The sequence below is a fragment of the Phoxinus phoxinus genome, assembly GCF_949152265.1.
Source record: "Phoxinus phoxinus genome assembly, chromosome: 17".
Lineage (NCBI taxonomy): Eukaryota > Metazoa > Chordata > Actinopteri > Cypriniformes > Leuciscidae > Phoxinus > Phoxinus phoxinus.
In genome coordinates this window covers 18,619,505-18,632,767 of record NC_136892.1, presented here as the reverse complement: position 1 = coordinate 18,632,767, position 13,263 = coordinate 18,619,505, and the positions used below count along the sequence as shown (strand labels likewise).

Here is a 13,263-nt window from a genome sequence, read left to right as displayed (position 1 = left end):
AAACGCTCCATGCACTCAACCAAGAAGCTGATTACTCACAAACCGCGCTGTGGCAAACTGCATTTCCACACAATTTCTATCAATTGCACATTGTGATGCTATCTCAGGAACGGGAGAAGATTTTTTGGGGCAAGAAAAATTTATCCAATTAGGCTTTCATTGCACTTCAAGCTTCACTCCCTCCCTCCCACTTTTCTGAATTAGATTGTGGGAATGCTTTAAAATGCACAAGCAGATGAAAATAACTTTAAAGCTAGCTTTACTGTAATTCTCTACCTGGCAAAATGGCACAAAAGTGCACTCAGCCAACTGCAGTAAACATAATCTGATAAAAATAAGCGTTTGCTCTGAAAATTGAGTTTTAAGAATGTGAAGATGGCAGTATTTCATTTCATATGAAGAGCTCTAACTGTAAGAAATAAGCCTGGGAACCGACTTTAATTGTTTGAAACAGACATATAAAAAAAGACCTCAACCCATCTATTCCTATCAGTTTCTTTTGTTTCATATAATAAAAATTCACTGAATAGCATCTTTGAATACTCTGCTAAAAACACCAGTTCCATGCGGTTTAAGCTGGTTTATGCTGGTCTGGGGTGGGTTTAGCTGGTGGATCTACTGTTGGTTAAAAAGTTAGTTATAGTTAAGACCCTCATAGGTTGTTCACACTGTCAGTCCAGATCTGATTATTTGTGTATCCTATTGGAATCTGATCTAAATTACTGACTGTCCACACTGTATCGCAACTGTTCGGATCGGATTTGTGTGTCCTGTGACACTCTTTTGTTTTCTGGAATATCTGCATTCGTTTCTATGGAAATTACGTTAGTAGGTATACGTCAAAAACAACAACAACAACAACAATGTGGAGGGGTTTTCAATACAGATGTTGTCTTTTTTACAACATGACAATGTGCAAAAAAACATGACATGTCCACTGAGGGCCAGATGTACGTACATCTGCGAACGCAGCGTTAATAGCGCCATGGCCAAGACGCAGAACGCGTTTGATGTGAAACCGCAGTGTGTGTGTTATGTACCAAACCTGCAGTTCATCAGGTAATCAGCGCCTGTCCCCACCCACTATACTGTAAATTATGCGTATTTAAACTTTAATTTAAACCATTAAATTAAATGGGCCTCCTCTTCTCTTTCCATCATGCTATGACTGTTTGAAATGATCCTGATGCCAATAATTGTAATGTAGCGAGGAGTTTAACAACTGCTGGAATGGAATGTGAACGCTGAGTCGGAGATTCGATGTCATCTTTGATTCCTTCCAGTAACTGTAATATTGCGTAGCTGCTTAATCTGTAACGATTAATGATTTAGTTTTCACTCAACTGAAAAAGTGTGATTCTTGTGGCAAAAATCTTTTCAGCTCGTCTCCTTAGCCTATGTCTTCGTCTTGCTCGGATTACTGCTGCCATTTCACCAGGAGGCATATGCCAGGAAACCCGCTTCCTAAGTTACACCTACTTTTATGAGGCAGAGAATTTTCAGCGCAAAATAGAGGCACGCTTTCACCGTTTTTTTCTGTACATAACGCGGAATACATAATTAGGCGCAGTTTACACTTCCCCTCCCATCTCTTTGTGTGACACTCCCACTTTCCCCTTGACCATCCCATGAATGCATATGCATGACACGAAAAGCGCATTTTGCCATTTTCAGTTCCCGCGACATCTCGGTGCGTCCCGTTTGTACATACCTCGCCATGGTTTTATTCGCACTTTGCGAAACAAATACGCCTGAAGTGGGCGCAAAAGCATAAATACATCTGGCCCTGAGTCTTCTGAGCCAGCGGATAAATGTAGCAGGCTGGTCTTAAAATTCAACATGTCTCCATTATAATGTCATTTTTTGCTCGACCTGCTCTGCAACACAACCTTGTTTGTTTTCTAATGTAAAACTTCTGCAGCGACTTTCAGCACGTTTCCTCGTCTGACATGTTTACGTTTTACGTGGCGTGAGAAAGTCACATAAATCACGAGAAATCCGATAAGAGCGGTCAGACTAAAACGGATTTCCAGAAATGCAAATTGAATAGGATTTCGAACAACATATGAATGTAGCTAAAAACGGATTTGTAAAAAGCGCAATTCATGTGATTTTTTCGCCGTTCACACTTGCTAAATATGATCGGATTCCAATCGGATATGCACAAAAATCGGATTTGGACAAAACGAGGCTATAGATCCAGCACCCAAAACACAGTTTTGCTTGTGTTTTCAGCAGGACAGTAGCCAAGAACAAGAAATACCAAAGGAACATAAAAAAAAAAACACAATATGTCCACTTTTTGAGCTTTGACACATTTGCCAAATAATCTACAAAGGACAAAGAGAGAAGTTAAGTGTTTAGCTTACAGCGCACTTCCAGGTACATGCTCTGGATGTCCTGACCAATGGAGTTGCGGGCAGTGCAGAGGTACTGGCCGGCATCGGTGAACTGCACGTACTTCAGAGTCAGAGAGGACACACGGGCATCACTGCGTACAATCACGTTACCATCCAGACTCTAGGGGGAAAAAGGAAAAGAGAGAGTGAGAGTAAGAAAATGATATGTAAAACAGAAGGAAATTAGTCAAAGTTAAACCTAAATGGCAGTGCTAGAGGCACAAGGGGGGCTTTAAAGTGATCGTTCACCAAAAAATGAAATGAAAATGAAAAATGTCATCATTTTCTCACCCTCATGTTATCATTTTCTCAGCCTCATGTTTCTCACCCTCCAAACCTGTGACATTCTTATACAGCATGAGACACAAAAGACAACATACTGAGGCTTCACAACAGAACCATAAAAGTAGTCCATTTAACTTCTATATATTCTAATGAGATGAGAAACCGATTAAATGTAATAATTTTAAATCAAACCTTGACATTTACCTCTTAATGAAACAAGCAGAAATCATTCGACTGATTCACTGAAAAGATCCGACTCAATCAAATTGATTCAATCAAACCAAGGAAAGGTGTTCCAGCGAATAACAACTTTAGATCTGTCATACAGGTTTGGAAAGACAAGAGGGAGAGAGCATGATGACATTTTTTAATTTCTTCAGTGAAAAACGATCCAGATTCTTTATATCATTCCTTCACACAACTACAGACGCCAGTTGAATGGAAGAGGGACGGTATTTCTTTGTTTCAGCCTCTGTCTTTGGGCTCAGGGGGGTATTTTGGGAGACAGTGAGGCAGGGATCAATAATGAAGTGGACCACACAGCAGGGGCCACTTTAAAGCATTTTCTCCTCGAAGCCTATTTAAACAGCACAGCTGGGACAATCTGCTAACAGTTTTCCTCCTCGGCTCCATCCCGCACACGAGCGCATGCTCTTTAGCTCGTTCTGCATTTACTCTGCTGCCCATCTCTGGTTACTATGGTGATCTGAGATCCTATGGTTGAAGGGGCTTTGAATTCAGCAATCAATAGTAGATCCAGCTGTTACAATGAAAACCCGGCATGCGCTTCATCGCGGCTCTGTGTTGTTTGCATTTCAAAGCTTTCTTGGTAGTTTCGCTAGATTTTAAAAGCAACTTAAAAGGCCCTTCAGATCAGCTTCCAAACGGAGCTAATTCACATCTTTACCCCGCTAATTCTTTCATACTTATTAAACATGCAGCTTTTATGACCTCATGCTTATTGAGAACCACATGGAATATTTGTACTTTTCTTTTGTCACACCACATAACCATTTAAAATGAGGTGAAGGCAAAAAAAGTGTTTAAAAAGTAAATGGTGACAAGTTAACGGACCTACTTTAAGATGTACAGTTTCCAACTAAAGCCCTAAGATGCCACACATTATTATTATTTTTTTTTTTTTAAAGTGAAATGTACATTTATGTACAAATGAAAAAGAACATTACATTTGTTGTTTTCTCAAGAACATGACATTGTCTTGACAGGTGAAAAATAAATAAGGAGACATTTTAAATAAGGAGAGTCGATCTGTTTCTTCTTTTGCACCACAAAGTTAAAATAGAGCTCTCACAAACATTCATTTAATCAAGAAATGTGTATTTCGGTCACCATGATTTTGCCAAGACAGACATGTTCCTGGATCAGCATATTTTGTTGATCCTGGTGAAAACATTGGTGTCTGAAAATTTATCCCTAACCTAACCTAACCTAACCTAACCTAACCTAACCTAACCTAACCTAACCTAACCTAACCTAACCCTACCCATAAATTATCCCTAAAATCCAGGGGGAATGATAGATGAATAACACAGCACCTAACCCTGGTTATAAGCCTAAACTAGACATTCACTGTAAACATGTCCCTCAAATCTGATTGGTTGATAGGAACGTTGTTCCAGGAACATTTTGTATTGGTGAAATCATGATGTTCACCGTGTCTTAAAGTGAATAGACCTCAACATTTTGTGAGATCTCAGTATTTGGTTACACTTTATTTTAAGGTGTCATTGTTACAGTGTAATTATACATTTAAGTACTGTGTAATATTATTTAACAACATGTATTTACAAGGTTATGCTAGGATTAGTATTTGGTTGAGGGTTAGTTGCATGTAATTATGCATACTTTACTGTTATTACTATGGTAAGTACATGTATGTAACAAGGACAATGCAAAATAAAGTGTTACCATTATAAATTATATAATATTTATTTTGGCTTTTGATTTAATTGGCTACACATTTACAGTTAAAGGATAATTCCGGTATTTAACACCTTGAGTCTATATTGTAGTTTGTTTTGGATGAACAAGAGTGGTGGACAACATTTTTTTGACAATGGTTCCTCTCTCGAGTTTTTGACTATAAAAGAATTGGCCATGGACCCATTTAACATTGGAGTCAATGTGCATGTCCGAAAATGTCATTAAAACAGCCAATAATGTTCGTTTACAAAACTGTTAAACTCACCGAGTGGTTAGTGGTGTTCGTTGATGATTATAAACAATATATCGTCGCAATATATGATTCCAATCCGTTTATTTTGCTATAGTGGAACTATTTTTTCAACAATGGGATTTTACAAAATGACGAATAAAACACGACAGAAACTGTATTTCGCAAACACTTTTTGGTTCTGGAACATCAACTAACATCACTAATCACTCGGTGAGTTGCACAGTTTTGAAAAATAATGTTAAAGGTTGTTTTAATTACATTTTCGGACATGCCCATTGACTCCAATGTTAAATGGGTCCATGGCCAATTCTTTTATAGTCAAAAACTCGAGAGAGGAACCATTGTCAAAAAAATGTTGTCCACCACTCTTGTTCATCCAAAACAAACTACAATATAGACTCAAGGTGTTAAATACCGGAATTATCCTTTAAGCACCTTGTGAATGGGACTGAGAAAAAGTCCATGGACATGTTATGCGTCAACTAACCACACCCATACTGTACATTAGTGACATGTTGGTTCCACGTTGTAAACTTCAAAAGAAGAAATCAAATGGAAATCCACAGATTAATGACACTGATGTAATTTACAAGAAAATTAATTGACTGAGTGCATCTGACTTGCATAATGTGACCCATGTTAATCAGAGAGTGCAGTCTCTTCCATGACACGTTTAAATAGATTTATTAGTCATGCCAGCTGACACCATATTACTCAGTTAACAAACATGAGTTGCTCCTGTGCTGAAGCCAACAGCCACGATAATCGCATGGATACTCAATCCCGTTCATTAGCTACAGGACATTTAGGGAGAGAAATGTGTAGCTGTCACACCTTGATATTAACAATACGCATTGTTGACATTCATAAGCAGTATTCAATGCAGCAGAATGAATAAAATAAGCCTGTGAGAGCCGGATGCGCTCTGCATTTTTCGTGCTTAGCGGAGCGTACTTTGTTTTACCCACGCTACGACGTTGTTATTGGATGTACATGCGTACAGAATTGAAATGGAATGCTGTTTTGAGCATCGACTGCAAGCAGCTCAGCGTATGATTCACATTTTTCTTTAAGTGAAGCTACTGCAAAATGTGAACATTAGCGTGCACCTTTCATCAGTGCCCCTGACAGCATGAAAAAGACAGCCGGGAAATAAGACGTTTCTGAAACCTGCAGTGGCACTTCATTTATAAAGTGCCTGTTCAATGGTCAGTGAGAAATTTGACTGCGAGCGGAATGGAGTGTGCGTGGCGCTGAAATCCAATCAATTCCCGAACTTGATTTAAGGTGTGGTGGCTTAGTCACGATCGGAGGGATTGAGTGCTTTAAGTAACAACCAGGGTCTCGACCATAAATTCCATCCTGCTTGTGCCTCACGTTCAGAGGGCTGTTAGCATGCAGGTCTGTCGAGCGAGTCCCCTCCCGTTGCATAGTAATTGACAGTAAGCCAGCATACGCAGCGTCTCTCCTGTTTTATGTGTGTACGTAGGGCTGGTCGCATATAAACCTTCACGATTTCTTTGAACGTTAACCTTGAATGCTTCCGGCAAATCGCTTTGTGCCTCTACCTCCTCGTCGGTTGTCAAATGTAGCAGAAGCGAGGAGAGAGAGAACGTTTCGGCACAGAAATGCAATCGCGGGCCGGTGCGTATCTTATCTCGCCTAATAGAGAACGCAGGAAGCCCCATTCTGCCCATCCGTTTCCCCTGAAAGGGCAGACAACCAAAGGTGGATCAAAACCAGAGCTCACATACAAGGTCTTTTGTGTGAAAAAAAAGGGATTTTTTTATTTTCCCTTAGGAGAAAATAGTAGGTGATGGCAATCATATTTGTATGACTGCACTGACATAGAGACAACGCTAAAAAAGGTGTTGCTGACTCTCTGTGAGGAAAGCGAGTCAAACGGTGTCCTGCACTTCACATTTCACGCTAGCACTCTAGCACAGACAAGATGGATCACAGTGTGTCCAAATGCGGATGAAAATAAATCTGAACTTTTGATAAAGATGGCCTAGCTTGATTTGATACAAGACATGTTGAGAAATAGTTGCCCTGAGGTGGTCAGCAGGAGTAAAAGTCTAGACAGTGAGCAGGACGGACATTCCAAGATTGAATGAAAATTACATTTGAAAAAGGTCATATATGTAGTACATACATACCGGTTACTGACATCGTTACTATTAGAGAGAGGAAATTATATATTAATTTCTAGAAGGGCTGTCAAAATATCAGAATTGCAGAAGTCAATGGAAGTGAAATTATTCATGATTCACATACCGGTACATTATATATATATGGTGCATAATCTTGCATGATTATTAGATAACACATTAAAACTGATTCACTGCCATTTGAGTATGTCTGAAAAGCAGGCCTGTAATAAAAATGAACAGTACAGTTTCTTTTTTAGGCTTAACTTTGTGCTCATGTTTGATTGTAGAGGGTTTATTAAAGCCACTAAAGTTATCCAGCTGTGAGCAGGCAGTGGTTTTCTCTTTTTCCAGTTAATGGTCGTGACTGATTAATAGTAGAAAAATACTAAGAGTGTGTCAGGTCCATTTACATTTCAAGGCAGAAGTATTTGATATTCTGGCACATCACACATTCATTTTTTGGTTTGCATTCACTAAAGATATATCCAACAACTGTGTTTACATTAACGCCTCGGCATGATGGGCATTTTGAACAAGAAGTGCGTTTGACCGTTCGTGCATGAAGCGTTGCATGGAGGCATGAATGCACTTCACAGCGCACGCGCACAGTATGTGTGAGCAATGAGCATTCAAAAAGGCAGCCGCCTGTCAGTCACGCAACACTCGAGTCAGTACTGCTTATAATGTAAAGCGATTGTACTACTGAATTTTGAGTCTTTAACTCGCAAACTCTTAACTATTCCAAAACTCTTGATGCAGTAATTTCCTTGTCTTTGACTTTGAAAAGCGCATGTTTAAAGAACCATGGTGCTTTTTATCTGTACTCCTGAGGATTAAAAACATGAAGTGATGTGTGGGCAATCCCATAACTGCGGCCTTTCATCTCAGCAGATCAGATAAACAGTCCTTCCCACACAATCCATATGCATCTGAATCATTCTTAATCAGCAGTGCAGAACACAGATGAATTCTCTCTCTGACAGATGAATAAAGCAAGTAAAAGAGTGACATTTCAGATTCAAGCATGCAATCACTTGCTCATACTGTGCATCTGCTAGCTTAAGTCAACATGAATTAAAAACGAACCCATTTACTTTCTTTTTAATGCAAGGTCTATTGTATTTACCCTTTCCACTGATCTCACTTAGGCCATGCAAGCTTTTGGACGATGTTCACCAATAACCAAAACATTTGGTCTTCTTTTCCCAACTACGAATGTATAAAATACAGTCTACAAAATGCATCCTGTTTAACACAAATGCGCCACATTACAGAAGTAAATTGGGTTTCACGTTGACTTTTTAAATGATTGTATTCATCTCTGACATGTGGCGTATGAGTTTTAGTATGGCATAAGTGAGGGTTAGTATATTTATGTTAACAGAAGCGTGTGCTGTCTGAAGCTGGAGTTGGTTATAGCTGTGTTAGTGTCTCCTTTAGTGCTGCTACATTCCCCTGTCTGAGTCTATGGGAGAACACTGAGTGTTGGCTCATACTCTAAAGAAGTACCTGGCATGTTTCAAGGCTTGAAGCCCTTGCTTTAACACCCTCTCTTTATTCTCTTCCTCAGTCCCTTGAGAAAGTTTGTCCGAGGGGAATTCGTAAAGGAAAAAAAGGGCTCAGCTATTCTATTGAGAAATGAGAAGAAATAAAAACTTCACAGCTTAGAAAGACCTAATAGGATTGTCACAATTTCTGTTTACAGAAGCTATCCAAAAAAGAGCAATATGCTGCCTATAAAGAAAAGAAATGACATGACAACCATTGTAGACGAGGGATGCCATTTCATCAGATGTGATGTGTGTGGGTGTGTGTGTCTACAGGATTTCGAGGGTGAAAGAGAGCCAACACTTGATGTTCTAGAGTGATAAAGGGCTTCGCTAGGATTAGTGAGCATCCTGGCTACGTTTGAAGCAGCCCTACCTTGTGTTTCTCAGGTCGAGTCCATGAAGCCTGGGAGGATAGATACATGTAAAGCAAAACATGACAGAAATGAGAAAAAGCCGTAAAAATCAGCAAGCGCTCAATTAGACAGGCATCACACATGCGCGTTATTCAGAGCAGACAGCTTGTGAAGCTCCAAAGACAACTTGACTTTAATCAAATCAAATTTATTTTTAGTAATTGTTCCATACCCATAGGCAATATACTTCTAAATATTAAACTGACTTTTATTTTGTATTTGTTTATGTGTGTGTGTGTGTGTGTGTGTGTGTGTGTGTGTATATATAATATACAGTATATACATGGGCTACATATTTATTGTCATGGAGTTTCCTGATGTGAGCCATCAGCTAGTCAGGCCTTCACAGACAGCGCACGTCCTTAGTGAGATCCAAATCCACATGAATGGCCCGTTCAAAGCTAGTCTACTGTCTAGTAAACGTCTGAACCCTCTTTATGTTAATCCTGACTGTGCCGATGAACCCTGCATCGTGTGAAAGAAATTTTTCTTGCTTGCACCGCCTGAAAACACACATGAGAAACACCATGAGACAGGAGATTGCAGTAGGCTACTGAACATTGAACGGGCCATTCATGTGGATTTGGATAAAAAAAACAGTCAACCGCTTTGATGCCGGGCCAGGTGGTGCCGTTGATGCCGTATAGCCCTTCACAGTGGCGTAGTGGACGGGCATGCATGATTATTTGACTGGCTCGCCATCATTGTTTAAAATGGAAAAATATTTTTTATATTGCGACATGCCATTTTTCTTTATCACCAATTGCTCGCAAAACGATGGACAATGATTCACATTTTGTGTGCGTCATTTCCCGAGATAATAAATTAAAGCCCCCCTGTAGTCAATCATTGTATCCCTTAAAACTAAATTTGATCACCAAAATTACATATTTAAATGTGTTTTCCTTGAAAATGTTTTCTTCATGCCTTAAAATAGCTTAAATGTAACTCTACACCCTTGCCTCATTAAGTATATGTGGTTCTATAAACATGCAAATTAGCCCCGCCTCTTGTTTCTGATCTGAGAAACACCAGCGATTTCACACCGCAATTTTGAGACTGTCTTTGGTTCACTACAGTTTTAAGGAGAAAATACTTAGCAATAGTGTTGACATGAATTTGCACATGATTTGCCTTAAAGCATATTAACAACACCACATACACATAAACAACATTAAAAACTTGATTTTCACCACAGGGGTCTTTAATTAAATAATTAAATGAGTAAATAAACAAGGTGGTAAATAAACAAGTAACAAGCAAACTCAAACTCGTTTTCTAAAAGTTTCGGCGAATAATTTGCTGATGCATGTACAAAAAACTCTTGATTTTTTTTCTTGCCCTCAATGCATTTATTGTCACCCATGTATATATATGACCTTGAACTAACCTTGTGTCACACACGACGAGAGGCACATCGTCAAAACAAGTGTGACAATTTATTTTTTAACCTGAACAACAATCATACTGGGTGGAAAAGGACACATATAGGATATTTGCAGGCTAGTAAATCATATGACTCAAACATGAGTGGATGCTCAGACATCCAGGTGACATGCATATGATCTTGCTAATGATGAGAAAGGTCAGACCACCCCCCACCCCACCCCACAATCCATCAAAATGCCACAGCAATAATGGCAGTCAATCAATAATTAATAACACAATAGGAATACATTTGAAATGATGTACACCAAAGCAATATGTCCAAGATCTACTGCCTGTGATGCTAACTGTGATCACCTCATTCATTTCGTCTATGTCCCATAAGTCACAGGCAGCAGCTTTGAGCCTTAACGAGAGCCATTCTTCCATTTGACAACATAGATCCCTGTATTCTTTGAACGGGACAGTGATGAGTAGTTTTCAGCGAAGGTTTTTATACCTTCCACTCATTTGTTAACCAGAAATCAATCAATGACGTTGCCATCTGGAATTGCATCGCAGAGAATTTGCATGACTCACAATAGAGGCTGTTGAGGACGTGACTCCAACCACTGATAAATCAAACAGACATGAATAGCAGACAACCTACCCATTTGACTTATGACAGAATGACAACGATTCCATGAAAGCTTGCTCGTCATGAAGGCACCATTCTATTATTTCGACCGCTAATCACAGTTTGGGAATCTGTCGCAGATAAGTGGGATTTCAGGATCCATTATGGAATCTGACACTGATCAAGCAGAATAATTTGTGATTAAAGAAACTACTGTAGTCTGCTGAGTTCCAGCTAAATATTTAAAACCATTTGGTTCACTTGAACAAAGCACAGCATTTTTTAAACCAAGGTCTTTGTCTCTGAGTGAATCAATTGAGTCGCTTGTCGGATGACAGTTAAAGTAGTCTCATGTAGCCAGACTTTGAATAACTGCATCTGTCTGGTCAACTTTGCAGCTTATTCTGACAAAATACTGCCCACTTAGACAGGATTAAATAGTTTGATTGATATCTGAAGGGTTCACAGTTGACAGGAAATTTGCATAAATGCATGAAAAACTATGAAAGCCTGTTTCCACCTCAGAGTAAAATTTTACTTATTAACTATTTATCCTAATTGAAAGTTAAAGGGAAAGTGAAGTGGCGTGTAGCCAAGTATGGTGTCCCATGCTCAGAATTTGTGCTCTAATTGACCGTTCGCAAAAGCCACGCCCCTTAGTTATTGTTACTACGCCAGTCAAACAATTGAGAACCATAGCCATGGCTAGGTTGAGATCCATACATTAAGTGATTGGTTTTGGAGTAATGCAGCTGACATATTCTCCAGGGCACGACAGAAAGTATAGACAGAATAGCGCACGGGAGCACATCCACAAAACAGTTTTGTAAAATTACATATCAATAATTTTTATTTGATCATATATCATTTTACAAAACTGTTTTGCGCATGTGCTCCCCCGCGCGCTCACAACACTGCAATCAGAGGACGCGCTGAAACCATAGTGAAGCGGTGTTTGTACATGTAGCCTATTTTTTAATAATAGTTGCAAGCAATCATAAAATACAGCAAGTTTTAAGCCCGTGCAGACCTCACTGCCATAGGCGCATCGTTTCACTATCTTGCTGAAATCGGAATGTTTGACGGAGGTCCTTCTCCTTAGTTACAGTTGCTGAGCTAGGATTGGACGAGAACCGTTCGAGGGCGGGGTTTTGCGAACGGTCAATTGTGACTTTATTTTTCACAATGTGTCTTTTTTTGGACCAAATTGACTAAACAGGGCAAATTAGCATGAGAGCACAGAAAAAATGGGAGTGGAAAGTTAATTTCCATAATGATCCATAATGAATCCCAAGAAGACCGGTGCAATACCAAAAGCAGCGCAAATTAGCACCTGGTTTAAGAAATGCTTTTTTTGGGTGGTAAATAATAGCACAAATATCAATCAATTGACTAGCACAAACCTTAGTAAATAACCTTGCACGATTAATTTAAATACTATCCTTCCATAAATTGAGTGTCTGAAAGAGAAACTCTTATAAATGCATATTCAATAAGGTCAGCCGCAAAAATAGCCTTTTCAGCGCTAATTTTTCACTGTGTGTCTTTAGTAAATCCTGACAGTAGTTTTTTAACACCAAAAGAGGGTTTGCAATGGAGCAAGCTGTTAGTAAATCTGCCCCTATGTTTCACTACTGTGACTTGATTTAATATTTTAAAATGTATCTCATTATCACCTTTTGTATTTATTATGAGGTGGTAACAGGCTTGCATAGAAAACTGTAAAGAAAATAACAAGATAACTTGCGAGATGGAGTAAGTGCTAGCCATTTTTTTGTCAAAATATGCACCAGACAGTAGCATATCATCAGGAAATGACACTTAAAAAATATAACTGACATGTTGTTAGACAACTAAGGGTGAATCCCAATTTCTCTGCCTTCCCCCTTCCCCATACCCCTTAGTTTTGCACGGAAATGCACTCTTGTTTTACAGTGGCTTGACATCCTTTATTCCACTATTGATTTAATCACTTGCCCACTGACACCTTGTCAAAAGGTTACAGGGGTTAAAACCTTGTGTTTGGCACCTGCTTCTGCTATCTTGGCAGGTCGACCCTCTACGCTTAAAACACAATCCTGGTTACGAACTCTCCTGTTGACCTTTAAAACAGAACCTCTGTCTTATTACTCCCTGCATGCATATAAACAGCCCCGGGATGACACTGATCTGTAAAGAGCAGCGAGATTATCTGTCCATGAAAATAAACTTTTACAGTCATATGAGAGAAATAACAAATCTTAAAAGGTTTTTTTTTGCAGGTG

The 13,263-nt window shown here is 39.2% G+C and overlaps 1 protein-coding gene across 10 annotated transcripts in view; it reads right to left on the bottom strand.

The window, feature by feature from the left end:
* The window catches only part of ncam1a (neural cell adhesion molecule 1a), a 213,535-nt gene that overhangs the window by 44,027 nt on the left and 156,245 nt on the right, over positions 1–13,263 (bottom strand). For 7 of the 10 annotated variants that reach the window (XM_079586222.1, XM_079586219.1, XM_079586218.1 and 4 more), the window contains exons 9-10: positions 8,958–8,987; positions 2,370–2,520 (exon numbers count right to left, since the gene is read on the bottom strand). In XM_079586222.1, the coding sequence (XP_079442348.1) occupies positions 2,370–2,520; positions 8,958–8,987 (181 nt within the window). The remainder of the gene's footprint in view (positions 1–2,369; positions 2,521–8,957; positions 8,988–13,263) is intronic. The other 3 variants (XM_079586223.1, XM_079586215.1, XM_079586220.1) reach the window with 1 other exon arrangement.